Below are 16,329 nucleotides of genomic sequence, written 5' to 3' on the forward strand. Positions count from 1 at the left end.
GGCATTTTGCATTAACTGAGTTTGCATTAATGCAATGCTATTTCAATGACATTATAATGACAGGATCAGTGCTACATTATGGAAGGCTTTTGTGTGATTGCTGTCATGGATGGGTTAAGGATGGGGGAGCGATCCCATCCCTATCCCATGTGAGTATGATAATCTCCATTGTCTTGTTGTGAATTTTGGAAGTTCTGAAATGTAGGACATGTCCTGGAAAAGGAGGACACCTGATCTTGTTGTGGATTCCTTCTCCTTAGAAAGACCCAGGAGTCATGTTTGAAAAAGAAACATAGTTTATTTAGCTGCAGCATTGTTCCTGGAGGAAATTCATATTGCACATTCTGGGACTCTGAATTCAAAGTGAACCAAGTTTTTATAGCATTTTGAACAGAGGAAACATTGGTTACACTGAATTAGACATTTACACCCCTGTATATTCAGTGGATGTTCAAATATTACTCCTAACATACTTCTCTGTCCCTCGTGGGGGTTACCCATCAACCAGTCTTTTTATCTGTATGTTTTGTTTCACTCTCCCCAAACTGTCTCTCGCAGTACTTCCTTCATTTGGGTTAGCATCTTGAGTTAGGAGCCATTTCCAAATCGTTTACATTCCTAAACAGAGGATTTGTCATGAGCCTTTGCTCTCCATATTTCAGTACTATAATCCCCCAACTCCTGAGCATAGTGAAATTCCAGTTTAAATCTACCCATCAATGTTGGCCCAGAAGGGCAGCCTCCCACCTTTGGATGCCTTGGGATACTTCGGACTCCATTACATATTCTTTACCTTTGACTCCAAACCATCCTCCTCCATGACCCCCCCCCGGGAGGCCCCCAAAATGGGCCAATGGGAGGGCAGGGTGGGGCCCTGGTCCTTTCCTCCTCTCTCCACCAGAAGCAGCAGCAGCAGCAGCAGCAGCAGCTCTTGGCAAAAGGAGGAGCGGAGAGGGAAGTAAGACGAAATCGGAGCGGAGGAGGAGGAGAAGGAGGAGGCCAGGGTGCTCCTGGAGTCCGGCAGTGTTTGTCCCCAGTGGGCTTCCCATCACCCGGCTGGGCTCTCCAGGGGGGTGCTCTGCCTCCCTTGGTCTCTTCCCTGCAGCAGCCGAGGAGAAGCCAGGCAAGGGGCTGCCTGCTGGGGGCTGAAGGGAGGACGGCCCTCCATCCTCCGGGCTCCCCGGCGTCGCCTTGGACTTCCACGCAGCCTCCCACCCAGGCAGCGATGACCGACTCCTGGCAGCCCTTAGGCTCGGGTCGCCGAGGAGAGACTGAGCATCCTTAGGCCAGAGGGACAAGAAGCAGAAGAAGCAATCTTTTAAAAGAGAGAGAGAGAGAGAGAGACGGGAGACTTTCCTTCTTCCAGAGCTCTAAAAGGAAAAGGGCTCCATCGTGTTCCTGGGCTGAGCTTCTCCATCCTCCGTCCTGGGATCGCCCCTCGAGAGGAAGCGCAGGGACCATGAGCGCCTGGGTGGCCGCCTGGGTCTTGCTGAGCCTCAGCCTCGCCAAAGGTGAGCGGGGACCAGGGACCGGGGGGGGGGGCATGGCTGCAATGGGTAGAAAGACCCCAGGGAGCCTTGAGCAGAGGTGCGAGAGAAAGAAAAATATTGTGATTGTTATTATTATTATCATCATTGTTATTTAGTTTGAGAACCCTTGACATCTGTGTTGTCATCTAGACCGTCTAGGTCTCACATGGGAGGTACCCGCAAGGCACCCTTTCCCTACTGATCTTGGAAGCTAAGGAGGGTCAGCCCTGGTTAGTCCTTGGATGGTCCAGGACAGGTCCTCCATTTCTCTCCAATCCTCCTTCCATTTTGAAGAAGCAGGCAGCAGGGCGGTTAGTTTTCCTTTGGACGGATTTTTTTTAAAAAATGTATTTCCTGGCATTTTGCGGGGCCTTGTCCTCCTTTGGGGTTAGGACCCTCTGGGGACCCTCTTGTCTTTTTCTAAGATCAGGGCACTCTGGGGCAAGGAGAGAGGATGCGGGGTAGGAGAAGGGGTAGGAGAAGGAGAAGGCTTGGGGGACCAGCAATGAAACAAGCTTTCCCCATCCTGTATTTTAAAGTCGTGGCAAAGTCGGTCGGAGAAGTGAATCAATAATGCGGAGCCTTTCTCTGTCTTTTGTGGAGGCGGGGGGAGCCTCCTCCTCTCCTGCCGACCTGTCTGGGGATCTCTGGGTGCTTTCCTTCTCTGCCTTTCTTTGCCTAATCGGCTTAGTGGTGCCATCCCCCTCCGCAGACATGTTCTCTGGAGCAATGGAGGCTTCTTCCTAAAGGCTTCAGCTCAGAGGGGCAGCCAGGCTGGAAGAAGAAAGTCTTGAGGGGAAAGGGACGGGGGGGGGGGGGAATAAAGGAGAAGGGCTGCTTTCCTTTGCCTTATCCCTCCCTTCGCTGAGATGGACGGCGACTAGGTGCTGAAGAACCAAGGCTGCCTCCACATTGGCAAAAGGGGGCGGTTTGAGACCTCTCTAACTGCCGTGGCTCCAGGGTATGGAATTCTGGGAATGGTCGTTTGTTGTGGCACCTCTGGTCGGGGTGATCAGGCGTCCCCCTTTTCCAGGACATGCCCTCCGTTTCAGGCTGTTGTCCAGGAGGAGGCAGCTTAAGGCAACACAGAAACAGCTCTCCCATGCCTTGTTGGGCTTGAATCAAGAATATTTCTGCCAAGCTTAGTCCTGTCTCGAAATAGGACCCCCTCAGACTGTAAGGTGCAATGATGGAGGAGGAGGAGGAGGAGGAGGAGGAGAGAGAGAGATGACTTCATAGCCCCCTGGATTTATCAGTTTCCCTGAAGGGGGATTGGCCATAGAAAGATTAGAGCCATGCCTGCAACCCGTACCTTTAAGGAGGGGTGAAGAGGCATTTTTGGATGCACCAGGCATCCTTTATTTAAATATATCGGTTTCGGCGACAAAGAGGAAGGGCATTCCGATAGAAGCAGCCCTGATCAATACCTCTGCTATGGAAGGGATACCATCCTCTCCCAGTGTTTTTCAAGGGGGGAAAAAGTTGGGAGAGTCGCCTTGCTGAGAGAAGGGAACTGACAACGTCAAAAAGAAAGCCAGTCTTTTGTCTGGTTATTTGTCTGGGTTTGCGGGGGGGGGGGGCGTCCTAGAACTGGAGCCAAAAGCAAACAAAGTGCTGCTTTTGAGGTTCTCGCCTTTTAAGTTTGGTCCAGCCTTGGAAAAAGGGGCTGCAAACCCTTTCCCCACCTGGAGAGAGAGGAGGGAGGAAAAGGCCTTCTTCTCACAGGGCTGGACTTTCCCAGACAGAGAGCGATGCTGGCTGAGAGCAGAGATTTGTTCATCTTCCTTTTCGCCCCTCCTCTGAGCTTCCCAAAGGAGCTTTTCATCTTTTCCCTTCAGAACAGGGATGCGCTGGCGTGAGTTTTCTGAGGGCTGACAAGGGAGGAGAAAACAGAGAGAAAGAGAGAGGACGAAACGCCTCCTTCCCTTGGCATTTACCGCAGGGCTGGATGGTCAGAAGAGGAGCATTTTAAGTTCTCTCTCTGCAGTGTCTGCAACTTCAAAATAAAGAAGTTAATTTCCCATCTTTCAGGCTCCCTCTTTCCTTTCTTTTCTAACATAGATAAGCTTGAGGGGGCATATTTGAAGATGGTTATCGTGGTCTCGTATTTCTGAGGGGGCTGTTGCTTGGACGTTGGGAGAAGACAAGAGAAGCAGCAGACTGGTCTGGGGCAGGAATTTTGGCGGGCTCAAGCTTCCCCCTTCAGTTGGATCCTCAGAGGGCACGCCAGCCATCAGCCACAACGGAGGGTGCCTTGCAGAAATAATGCGGTTTGTCAGAGCTTTTAAGTGCCCTGGCTCCATGCTGTGGAACTTCTGGGAATGGTAGTTGGTTCTCTGGTGCCACAACCAACTGCCATTCCCAGACTTTCATAGGATGGAGCCAGGGCACTTGAAAGCACTGGCAAACCACACTATTTCTCCAGTGAGGAAGCACCTTCTGCAGCCATTCCCCCACATTTTGGCCCCTCACCGCCTTTGGTAGTGATAAGGGTGACTCTCTTGCTCCAAATATGGCACCCTCTTTCTTTTTCACCTACAACATGAGGAGTCAACATTCACACGTGCTAAACTGCCCTGTTGGTTTAGTGTCTCGATGGTCCGCAATTCCGCTTCACTTGGGGCAGAAATAAACCAGTTTGGCCCCACTTTCTCTGCTACTGAATTCTGGGAGTTTGTAGTTTGGTGAGACATTTTGCCCTCTCTGCCTGAGAGCACTGGTGTGTGGCACCGCAAACTACAAATCCCTCAGAATTCCTTAGCCTTGAGCCATGGCTGTGTCAAGCTGGATTACTACTGCCCTGTGGAGGCAGCCTCTGAAGTCAGATCATGGTTGCTGACCATCGCCATTTAGAATCCAAGTGTGTGTGTGTTCGTGTGTGTCCCAAGAGGAAGGACCCAAAGATAGGAGTTTGAGAGGAGAATCCACACATTCATCTGGGATGATGAGGATGATGACAATGATATTCATTAATATCCCACTTTGAGACTCAGAGGCTTATGTTTTAAAAGAAGTGTCCCAAGAGGAAGGACCTAAAGATAGGAGTTCAAGGGGAGAGTCCACACATTCATCTGGGATCATGATGATGATGATGATGATGGCAATGATATTTATTAATATCTCATTTTGGGACATAGAGGCTTACAATTGAAAAGAAGTATACCCTTAAAAACTTTTTAATGTTTCACACATTCCTCTGGGTAGAATTCAAAGGTATAGCCGTGTTAGTCTGTAGAATTCGTACATAGAGAGATCTTGTAGCACTTTTGAGACTCACTAAAGAAAGAAGTTGGTCAAATGCATCTGAGGAAGTAGAGTGAAGTCTACGAAAACTCATGCTGCCAACTTCTTTATTTCAGTTAGTCTCAAAGGAGCTGCAAGATCTCTATACATACATTCATCTAGGATGATGATGATATTTATTTATATCCCACATTGGGACTCAAAGAGGCTTATAATTAACAATACCATTAAACACTTTTTAACATTTACACATTCATCTGGGATGATAACAACGATGATACTTCTTTGTATCCCAGATTGGGACTCAAAGCAGCTTACAATGCAAAAGAACAATACCATTAAAACTTTTATAATGTCCATCATCTGCGATGATGATGATGATGATGATGATGATGATATTTTATTTATATTCCGCACTGAGACTTGCAATTTACAAGAACAACACCATTGAAAACATACAACAGTGAGCATTTTTATGAGAATTCATTCCGTGTGTGAATGTTGACCCCTTGCAGCCTGTCTTTTTTGCTTACATTAGAATTTCCCATTCTCCACCGACTTCCATTGTGAGAGGAAGGCAGGATATAAATCCTTGAAATAAATAAATAAATAAATACCCTCAGATATTGGAGCACTTGTGGTTTTTTTCTGCATAGGTCAGTGATTTGAGTGGTGATTTCCACCATGGAAATAAAGTCCCAGAGTAGCTAACCTCAGGAAGGCAAACTGGGTTTATGGGAATGTCTTGCCTTGAAAAGAAGTTCAGTTTAGTATTTTGAGGGGCTAAGACTCCTTGAGAAGAGATGCCCACTGTCCAATATTTTCCCCCAAAAAATCAAGAGTTGTAGGAAGACACTTTTATTACCAAGCTAATTCCTCTTTCGACACAGTTCTGCTTCGGTTTGTTCAAAAGCAAATTCCATAGAGACCAATGAAACCTCCTGGTGACATTTATCGTTCCCTTGCTTATCTGTGTGTGCCCACTGTTCATAAATGCAGTGATGTCTGAAAGAACAAGCACTTTTGAGAAAGCTTTAATGACACCAAAGTGTTACTATGGGGAAACTGTCAGTTAAAGATCCAAAAGACATGCCTTCAATTTTGTCTACTAGTCAAGATGAGACTTCTCTGGCAAAGGCAGGTAGTGATGAGTTAATCTGTCTTGGATGGTCTCTAATTCCTAAGGGACAAAGAACTGGCAGTCCTATGCAGCAGCAAGCAGCATTTTCTCCACCCCACTCCAGTCATCATGCCATTTCTTTTGTAGAGGAAAGCTTAATATAATTATTTGACTTATATGAACAATGATGCCTGAATCCTGCTCACTCTTACCCTTTCATCTTAGGAATTTTCAAATAACATGGCTTTATTAAATGATCACATTTATTTAAGGGTTAATTATATATATATATATATATATATATATATATATATATATATATATATATAAAACATGCACTTTTCTTGAGCCAGATATTCCATCTTCATTTGCCCTGATTTCCCCTTAATGTATATTTTGTGGGGGTTTTTAAATTTCAAATTTAATCTGTTATATTAGTCCAATTTGAAACTTTGTTATTCAGTGTGTTATTCTGGATTGTTCTGCAGATTAATTTATTTCTAGACACACATGGGGTGAGCATAGGATGCCTTGCAGGCTCTTGCAGGCTTTTGAATAGTTTGAACTTTTAAACAAAATGAAATATGGTAACAAAAGTAATAAACCAACAGGGGGAAAAGTTATAGTGATGATATAAAAGATTTGAAGCCTCCTGCTGTATTCAGTGAGGTAAAATTAAGTAAGCCCAGAATTTCAGTTTTAGACAGTTTTGGTTGTTGGCTCCAGCAATCAAAATGGAATTGTGAATCCTGGTTTTCTCTTGAATTTTAAAGGAGGTGTCCAAGGGGCTGAACCCTATCATTCCGCATCTAGGATTGTTCTTCTAAAGTTAAGATGAAAACCTGGGTTACATTCAGTGCCTCACTGACATCAGTGTTTCCAACCATCAGTTGCAAAGTCTTTAAATTCATTATATATATAAACATACACACTCACCCTTCTTTGACAGTGACAATCAGTTAACAATATTTGGGTTTATAGTTTACAGGTTAGTTATGTCCATGTGGAGAAAAGATCTCATTGCTCCATTAAGGACATTGTGAAAAAGCAGTGCTAAAGACCTTTGGGAAACATATGTCATGATGTGGTGAAGCCAGGGTTAGGATCCGTACTGGACACATTGATTCAGTTAATCCAAAGAGACTCCTCATGAATTTGGGTCCAAGTACTGATACTTGGCACCACTATTCTGACATTCTACAAGTAATCTATTTGAGAATCAAAATAAATAAAAATATTCCGTAAAATATAAATAGCATTGGTAATGGTAACAATAAAATTTGGAAAACCTAGAAGCAGAATGATAATTATTCAAAACAATTATACAATAATTATTAAAACAGTTCAATTTATGACTGGACCCTTGTTAACACTTTCAAGAAATATTACGCAGCTGTATAGGTCAAGCTCCAATGGCACATTTCAGTATTCCATACCATCAGTATTCAAATGTTTTTCTCCTACATGTTCCTTTGCAGCTATCCATAGTACCAACACAAACACACACACACACACACACACACACCAACCACACACTTCACAGCATTTTTCACCACTGAAGCAGGATTTTGGTGTGCACAGAGGGCTACAGGAGTTGTGGTGGAGATGTCCTCTTTTCTAGAGAAGGAGCCAGTTGAAATATGTCACTTGATCCATGCCATAGAGCTGAAAAAATTGAAAGATGCTATCATGTTATATGGTTTGATATTAAGTGGACTATTTTTAATGATACAAATGTATAAGCAGAAGTAATGCTCAATGAACTCTGTCCAGCAAACCACTTATTTTTCCAAACTCCATGTAATGTACGTGAATAAAATACATTTAAAACTATACACATTGAAAAATTGCATAGCACTTCATTGTTATTATGTGTCTTCAAGTTGACTCCAATTTATTCTAGAGTTTTCTTAGCAATATTTGTTCAGAGGGGATTTGCTGTTGCTTTCCTCTAAGGCTGAGAAAGAGTGACTTGCCCAAGGTGGTTGCATGGGAATTCAAACCCTGTCTTCCCAAAATCTTAATGCAGCATTCAGATCAGTACATCATACTGAATCTTAGCTATTAGCTGTGTTCTTTTCTTCATTGCCTTTGTCACAGTATATTTTTTGACATTCCAAAACAATGTAAGCCAAACATGCAGTTCTTTGATTAGTGGCATAATGTGAAATCTGGGCATCACAGTCTCTATTTCTACCACATAAACAAATGACTGTCAGAAATATTTACTGGATCATTCTATCACTGACTGAGTTGTGAAGATGCCAGTATCCTCAGTCACCCCAAACCAAATGTACATTTAATTTTCAGTGACTTTGAGAATCAACAATTTAAAGTTTCATATTTCTATGTCAGACTTTGTAAGTTCTGTTTTGATCAGAATAAGTGGCATAATATACTATGAAATATATATTAAAAATATTACTTAATTGTTCAGGTCCATCAAAAATTTCCAGCTGTCATAGTTAGAATAATCCTTACAGACTACCACTTCCTAAAGATATGATTCACTCATTATTCTATGAATAACTGGTGTAGTGGTTTGAATATTGGACTCTGGAGACCAGGGTTCAAATTTATACTTGGCTATAGAAATCTAGTAAGTGACCTTGGGCAAGTCACACTTTCTCAGCCTCAGAGGTAGGAAACCTCCTCTAAAAAATCTTGTCTAGAGAATCCAGTGGCAAAACCCAGTGGCCATAGGTTCACCATAAGTCAGAAATGACTTGAAGACACACACACACACACACACACACACACACACAAAACACCAAACAATTGTTTCTTACTATCCTTCAGAAGACTACTTATGTGCTGCATCCAAATTGGTTTTTGATTCTCCGTAGAACAGCACAGCCTGCTGATAGTAAGCACCCTAGTATGCATCCCACTAGAACTAGTAATTCCACATCAGTTATGTAAACAAAGGCAGGAGCGTGTCCTCTTTTAAACACATTGAAGCAGATAGTAAGCTCATGTGAGCCTGTACAGTCTATTGGATTCATATTCAAAATATAGTTTAGCACTATATAAGGCAACTTCATTTACATTATCATGATACAGATATATCAATGTCCTTGATGTCTTGTTGTGCTCCTTGCCATCTTGACTGCACATCCCAGTTAAGGCATCATTAACCATTTAAGAGGAACACTGAGAGCTGCAGTTCAACAATTTCTGGATGGTCACCTGATTCCCACCACTGGTATTTTTATAAATAAAAGTTGTACAAAAATAGTTTACATAGCTTACTCTGTGCAATGAAGTTATACTGATCTTATTATTTAATATCTCTAGGCAGGGGATATAAGTTATGTGGTATATTTCAAAGATATAGCTGTGTTAGTCTGTAGAATCAGTATATAGAGAATTCTTGTAGCACCTTTGAGACTAATTGAAAGAAAAAAGTTGGCAGCATGAACCTTCATAGACTTCAGTCTACTTCCTCAGATGCTTTTGATATCTGAATGGTGATATATTTACTTCAGTGGTAATATTATTTTATTGTGTTCCCAAGAAAAGAACCATGGGAGTGCAAACTACACCATAAAGTAGGTACTAACCTTTTGATGGGCTGCCTGCACTGGATTTTCAGCATCGATCACTATTAAATGACATCAAGCCTCTTGAACATGGAGATTCCATTCCCCACTTCCGAGTATTACTCGCCTAGCAAAAGTTGAGGAAATTCATGATGTCACTGTAACTTGAAGACGTATATGCATATAGACAACACAACTATGTGCAGAACTAGCTTGTTTGAATTTGTATAATTCCCACTGAAATCCAACTAAGCCAGAGGCTATACTACCTCATAGGGAGATGAGGCATTTATCCCTAGTTAATTAACTAAAATCAAATAATTTCATTTTTCTTGGTTTTCCCTTGCTTAGTAAAGCAGCAGATCTTGAATCCTAATCATATTCTGTAAAATAATATGTGCATTCTTAGTTAAGCTTGTATTTTGCATGCAGTTGTTAATGAATTTGGGCTGTGTCAGTTTGAAATTGTTCAGTTAGTAACCGAATTGAGAAATACATCAGCCTCAGATTCTGGAGAGATACTGTAATCAGAGAAGACAGTACTGGCCTATAGAGACCAATGAACCTACTTATTTTGAGGCTACATACTGAGTTTATATAACCCAAGGACCATATACTTCACAGAATACGTTGATTGTAGTGGGGTAGATCAGTTATTGTCTTGGAAAGGGTTTTGTCATTCTTTCTCTACTTTTGTAGTGGAACTATAAATATAGCCATCATGGAAGAATATATCTCAGAATATTGTCTTTAACCAGTCAAGCACATATATGAGCTTTGCTCTACATTGTCACCTAATCTCCTTGGACAACTACTGCTTTTAGTTACAGCATTAAATTTTTTCACAGGTATTTTTTCTTCAGTTGTACTTTGCAGATCCGTCTAGAGTTAAAGAAGCCATTCATTCCTTATTTTTTAACCTGCTTTCCCACTAAGTTTCCCTCTTCTTCAACAATTTTAAGAAAATTAGCAGAACTAAATAATTGCCATGTGCTGAAGCTTTTGAAGGCTCTGGAGAAATTGCACTGCTGAAGTACAACATAAAGCTAGACATATCTATTCTGCAGGGGAAAAAATCCTCTTTTGGTAGACAGGGAAGGTGAGATGACCCAGCAGTTCTTTTCCAAGTGAGCTTCATGTGATTCTTTATAGGTGACAGCTTTTAGCTGTTATTTCCTTAGCTGTTTCTTTTATGACTCATGTCCTGACACATATGTCATTATACATAATGTTGCCCTGGTTATCCGTATTTCTTCAGGCTAAATGGACAACTGCTTTTCATAATGTGCATTATGGTCTAGCCTTTTTAACCTTTATCTATCAGGTTGCTAACATAAGTGGCTCTTCCCAGTGAATGTATGAATTCTCTGTGTTCTGATTTAGCCATTTTATAGTATGTTATCTTGAAAATGTTTTATTAATGGATTACAGTTAACCAGTTACATGATAATTAAATGTGATCCACCAGAAACTGAATTATGGTCACCGTAAAGCAATGTTACAGATCCAGTTCTTCTGCTATAAATCTGTGATTGATTATTGTATTTTTGGTTGCATCCACATTGCAGAAATAATCTGGTTTGACACCACTTTAACTGCCATGGCTCAATGCTATGGAATTCTGAGAGCAGTAGTTTTGTGAGATATTTAGCCCTCTCTGTCAAAGAGCTTTGGTGCCAGAACAAACTACAATCCCCAGAATTCCATAGAATTGAACCATGGCAATTAAAGTGGAGTCATACTGGATTATTTCTGCAGTGTGGAAGCAGCCTTTGAAAATAATGCAATCAATAAAAAAGAACACATGTTGTATTTCTTTGGTTAGTGAAATGTTGTGTACAATAAACCCCTTTATCCCTTACACTAAAGGCAATATACTTGATTTGAAAAGATGAGAAAATATGCTAAAAGAGAAATAAGCAAATAAAGATAATAATTAAAAGAAAAGGAATGAGCAGATAATAATGGGTAGGGCTGGAAAGTAAGGTGGACATCTCAGGGGGCAGGTGATGTTGGTACAGGGGCAGATTCAAAGAATGAGTTATTGGAGAATAGATTTGATAATGCTATACACTGTATATTTGGTTCAAAAGTGTTCAGGACATTGGGCAATTACTGACATGTAACTTTAACATTTCTTCCCTTTCTGAACAAATGGCAAGGGAATGGGAAGAGAAATTGTGTGATGCTATTCTCATAACAACAAGCCATAGTTTATTTTAAATCAAATGTAAGAGTCTCACTCTTCCATATTTCACATCCCTCTTCTCTACCTTTTATTGTTCAGCTAAAAAGTATATATGCCTTTAAAAATATGTGTAAGTTGCTTGGGATCAGGGTTGCCTCTGCTGTGATCCTCTCCCCTCCCCCCCCCCCCCCGATGTTTACTGAATATCTAAATTTATGGTCCATTTTGTTTGGGAGACAGCATTCATTTGGGTAAGCATTTAATACTTTTGGAAGTTTCAAAATGTGAACATTAGAACTTGTAATTTTTAAAATTAAAAATCATTTATTTCATTATTTTTTAAAAAATGTAGAAGAGAATAATTCTACTGGAGTAGTTCCAATTGAGAATGATCGATCGGAGACATACAATATGTCATCTTGATGATGACAATTCCATCTGGAGTTACTTACACTGAATAAGTCAAGCTGTTGTGTGGTGATGTATTATGTGGATGGCATATGCGCCAAGTGCCATAGATCTGCTGGAGTGGCCATGATTAACCCTTTGTGTTCCTGTTTTCTTTGTGAGTTTTAAAATAACCTGCTTTGTCCCTCTCAGCCACTGTGTTTGTTTTTTGGTAATTTGTTACTGTAACCCACCTCTAAAGATTGAACAGTTAGCCTTTGCTATGTGTGTGTATCCTTAGCTAAATAAAAAGAAAAGTTGTTGTTTCTGCGTAGATTTTTAAAAGCAAGCTAAAGATAATACAGTCACCCCTTCAAGTCCATGGACTTGAAATCAGCAGAGTTGACAATCCACGGAGGGGTGACCCGCCATTGAGGTGAATGGGGCATACTCCCGTGGTGCCTGCCCTATGCTTGTGCACAGGAGCATGCCCCATTCATTTAAATGGGGCTTGATTATGTGTGAGTCTCCTAACTCACAGGGGGGTCGGAAACGGATTTCTCACAAGTTAGAAGGGGTGATTGTATGTTGTATGTGGGAGGAGGGCGATTGGTGCTTCATGCTAGACGTGAGAACTCACATGGAAACTGTGAGGTTGGCAGGCTGTGTTACCATGCCAGTTGGCTTGTCTTGACCAAAATCTTTCCAACTGCAGACTCCCCCTCCCCCACATCCTTACTCCACCTTGATAGAGTTACATTGTAAAGAGATTGTCACACACAATTTTTAATCCATGATTTCACTGGAAAGGAAGCGGCTTTGGTAGTACTGATCACGTAATGCCACCTCCTACCCATAGCTACCCTGTCCACCATCTGTCCCTTTTCATTCACAGGGGAAACCCCTGAATGACCTGGCAATCCCACAATGCCCCAGGTACAAAAGGTTATTCCTGGGGTAGCTGTGTGATTGACAGTCATGTGGTGTCTTCTCTTATCCTCTTACTCCTCCTCCTCACTATTCTTTGAATTTTTTCAGTTTTTCATGCAATTCCAATGCTCTGCAGCACTGCAGCCTCAATCAGTTTTTTTTTAAATTACAAGCTTAAATCACAGTTGCAGAGATCCAGAACTGTGCAAACAAAATTGAGGAAAACAAAACAAAACAAAACACCCTAAAGGTATGCTGGATAGGGCATAGGGATGGGAGGCGAGATTAAGGGAGTGGGCAGGAAGAGACCACAATGAGGGCAGTGGCCCTGGTTGTGGAAATGAGAAGAGGTGCAGTGGCTCAACAACAACAACAACAATAATAATGTTTATTTATATACCACTTTTCCAAATTAGATCAAAGTGGTGTACAACAGGAAGTACAATACAAAGTCAAAATAAAACATAACAGGCCTCTCTCCCCCCCAAGATGGTGGCTGAAGGGAGGGCTTTTCTTCTTCAGGCAGGCAGTTGGAGCTTGCCTGCCTCTCCCCCAAGATGGTGGCTGAAGGGAAGGCTTTTCTTCTTTCAGGCAGGCAGTTGGAGCTTGCCTGCTTCTCTCCCCCAAGATGGTGGCTGAAGGGAGGGCTTTTCTTCTTCAGGCAGGCAGTTGGAGCTTGCCTGCCTCTCTCCCCCAAGATGGTGGCTGAAGGGAGGGCTTTACTTCTTTCAGGCAGGCAGTTGGAGCTTGCCTGCCTCTATCCCCCTCAAGACGGTGGATGAAGGGAGGGCTTTTCTTCTTCAGGCAGGCAGTTGGAGCTTGCCTGCCTCTCCCCCCCAAGATGGTGGCTGAAGGGAAGGCTTTTCTTCTTTCAGGCAGGCAGTTGGAGCTTGCCTGCTTCTCTCCCCCAAGATGGTGGCTGAAGGGAGGGCTTTTCTTCTTCAGGCAGGCAGTTGGAGCTTGCCTGCCTCTCTCCCCCAAGATGGTGGCTGAAGGGAGGGCTTTACTTCTTTCAGGCAGGCAGTTGGAGCTTGCCTGCCTCTATCCCCCTCAAGACGGTGGATGAAGGGAGGGCTTTTCTTCTTCAGGCAGGCAGTTGGAGCTTGCCTGCCTCTCTCCCCCAAGATGGTGGCTGAAGGGAAGGCTTTTCTTCTTTCAGGCAGGCAGTTGGAGCTTGCCTGCCTCTCTCTCCCCCAAGATGGTGGCTGAAGGGAGGGCTTTTCTTCTTCAGGCAGGCAGTTGGAGCTTGCCTGCCTCTCTCCCCCAAGATGGTGGCTGAAGGGAAGGCTTTTCTTCTTTCAGGCAGGCAGTTGGAGCTTGCCTGCCTCTCTCTCCCCCAAGATGGTGGCTGAAGGGAGGGCTTTTCTTCTTTCAGCCAGGCAGTTGGAGCTTGCCTGCCTCTCTCTCCCCCAAGATGGTGGCTGAAGGGAAGGCTTTTCTTCTTTCAGGCAGGCAGTTGGAGCTTGCCTGCCTCTCTCTCCCCCAAGATGGTGGCTGAAGGAAGGGCTTTTCTTCTTTCAGCCAGGCAGTTGGAGCTTGCCTGCCTCTCTCTCCCCCAAGATGGTGGCTGAAGGGAAGGCTTTTCTTCTTTCAGGCAGGCAGTTGGAGCTTGCCTGCCTCTCTCTCCCCCAAGATGGTGGCTGAAGGGAGGGCTTTTCTTCTTCAGGCAGGCAGTTGGAGCTTGCCTGCCTCTCTCACCCCAAGATGGTGGCTGAAGGGAGGGCTTTTCTTCTTCAGGCAGGCAGTTGGAGCTTGCCTGCCTCTCTCCCCCCAAGATGGTGGAAGAAGGGAGGGCTTTTCTTCTTCAGGCAGGCAATTGGAGCTTGCCTGCCTCTCTCCCCCCAAGATGGTGGAAGAAGGGAGGGCTTTTCTTCTTCAGGCAGGCAGCCATATTTTACCATTTTAATTTATTTGCATGACTGCAGCAAGAAAAGGGATGATGTCATAACATCCTAAAATGGAAGTTACTTTCAAGCATGCTAATTTCTCTCAAAATTCAACACAGTCTAGGGAGTGTAATTCCCTTAGCTTGTATGACTTTTCACAGCCAAAGCAGATAGTAATAATAAAAAGCTACTACCAAAATGTAGAGATGTATGCTAAGGTTTCTTTGAAGAAATATTTTCCCCTGTGTGATCTCATTAGAGCTGTAAGATCTTCTTTCTGTCCCACTACCTTTTCAAGTGGGGACAAAGTGGCTGCTCCCAGATTTTGGAACTCCATCATTTGGAAGGTTACAATGGCTCACCTCCTGGTTTATTTCAGCCAGCAAGTGAAGACTTTCCTATACTGTCAGTGTTTTATGTATTGGCTTGGTGGGCATTTAACAGTATGCTGTTTTGATGTGGTTTAACTATAGATTCTTTAACTGGTTTTTAACACACACACACACACTGATAGTTGTATGGCTTTTCATCTGTAGTGACTTTCATAATTTGTAAGTCTCCTTGAGTCCCCTTATTGAGGGAAGGGCAGAATACAAATATTATTTTCATCATCATGATGGCCAGAGTTCATTTGGGAACTTGTGTCTTCATAAGTACACTTGCATCTGCAGGAAAAAGAATTGAGCAGTTCCATGGTGTCCATATTCAGAAAGGGCCTGCCACTGTGTACCTATGTAGGGGAGAGGATGAAGTGATTGTTGCACAATGGAGCTGATGCATATAAGCAACATCAGCTAATGACACTGGTATTGCCTGATGCCCATTGTGATATTCTTGTTGGTGCCCTGAGATGCATTTTTTAAATTCAATGATAGGGTTTCTTAGCATCTCTAGCTATGCACCTAAGTATGAGTAAAGTTACATATTGTAGATTGTGACAAAGAATTCCTGCTGCTGCTGTTGAAGATGATGGCATAACCCCTACCCACATACACACACTTTATTATCATGAATTATCTTCATTACAAGTTATAAAAAGCAGCCCAGACAAATGTGACCTTTTTAATAACCCTCATTAGCTTGGGCTGCTTTTTACATCTGTGGCCCGAAGCAGATGGACAGCAAGGAGTGGCCCCTGGTTGCTCCAGCCAAGACTGCAATGACTGCATGGCCTGCTCTGAAAGTGGGCTGTCGTCATGGTCCCAAATAAGCCACCACCAGGAGCAAATTAAATCCAGTCCTTTTCCAGTGACTTTGGGCTGTCCTTATTTCATTTCATTTCAATGCTACCTTTCTCCTGGAAGGTACACAAGGTGGCTCACAAGTAAATCTTTGGCAGCCTCAGAGCAGCTTCCAACCACTTTGGGGGCATGCATCAACTGAACGTGACATCCCTGAAGTGGCTGGAAGCTGCTTCCTTTGGTCCATCTGTTTCATGCCTGTGTAGCTAAAGCACTAAGATCTTCTGCTCATTTGACACTGAATGAATACTATTTTTTTTAAA

The 16,329-nt window shown here is 43.0% G+C and overlaps 1 protein-coding gene across 1 annotated transcript in view; it reads left to right on the forward strand.

Moving 5' to 3' along the window:
- Positions 1 to 940: 940 nt before the first annotated feature.
- The window catches only part of EDIL3 (EGF like and discoidin domains 3), a 343,114-nt gene continuing 327,725 nt past the window's right edge, over positions 941 to 16,329 (forward strand). Inside the window, exon 1 of the mRNA XM_089493608.1 lies at positions 941 to 1,511. Coding sequence (XP_089349734.1) covers positions 1,460 to 1,511 — 52 coding nt within the window. The 5' untranslated portion in view covers positions 941 to 1,459. The remainder of the gene's footprint in view (positions 1,512 to 16,329) is intronic.

Source organism: Sceloporus occidentalis, unplaced genomic scaffold (assembly GCF_023333645.1).
Source record: "Sceloporus occidentalis isolate IW3139 unplaced genomic scaffold, rSceOcc1.0.p SCAF_1, whole genome shotgun sequence".
NCBI lineage: Eukaryota > Metazoa > Chordata > Lepidosauria > Squamata > Phrynosomatidae > Sceloporus > Sceloporus occidentalis.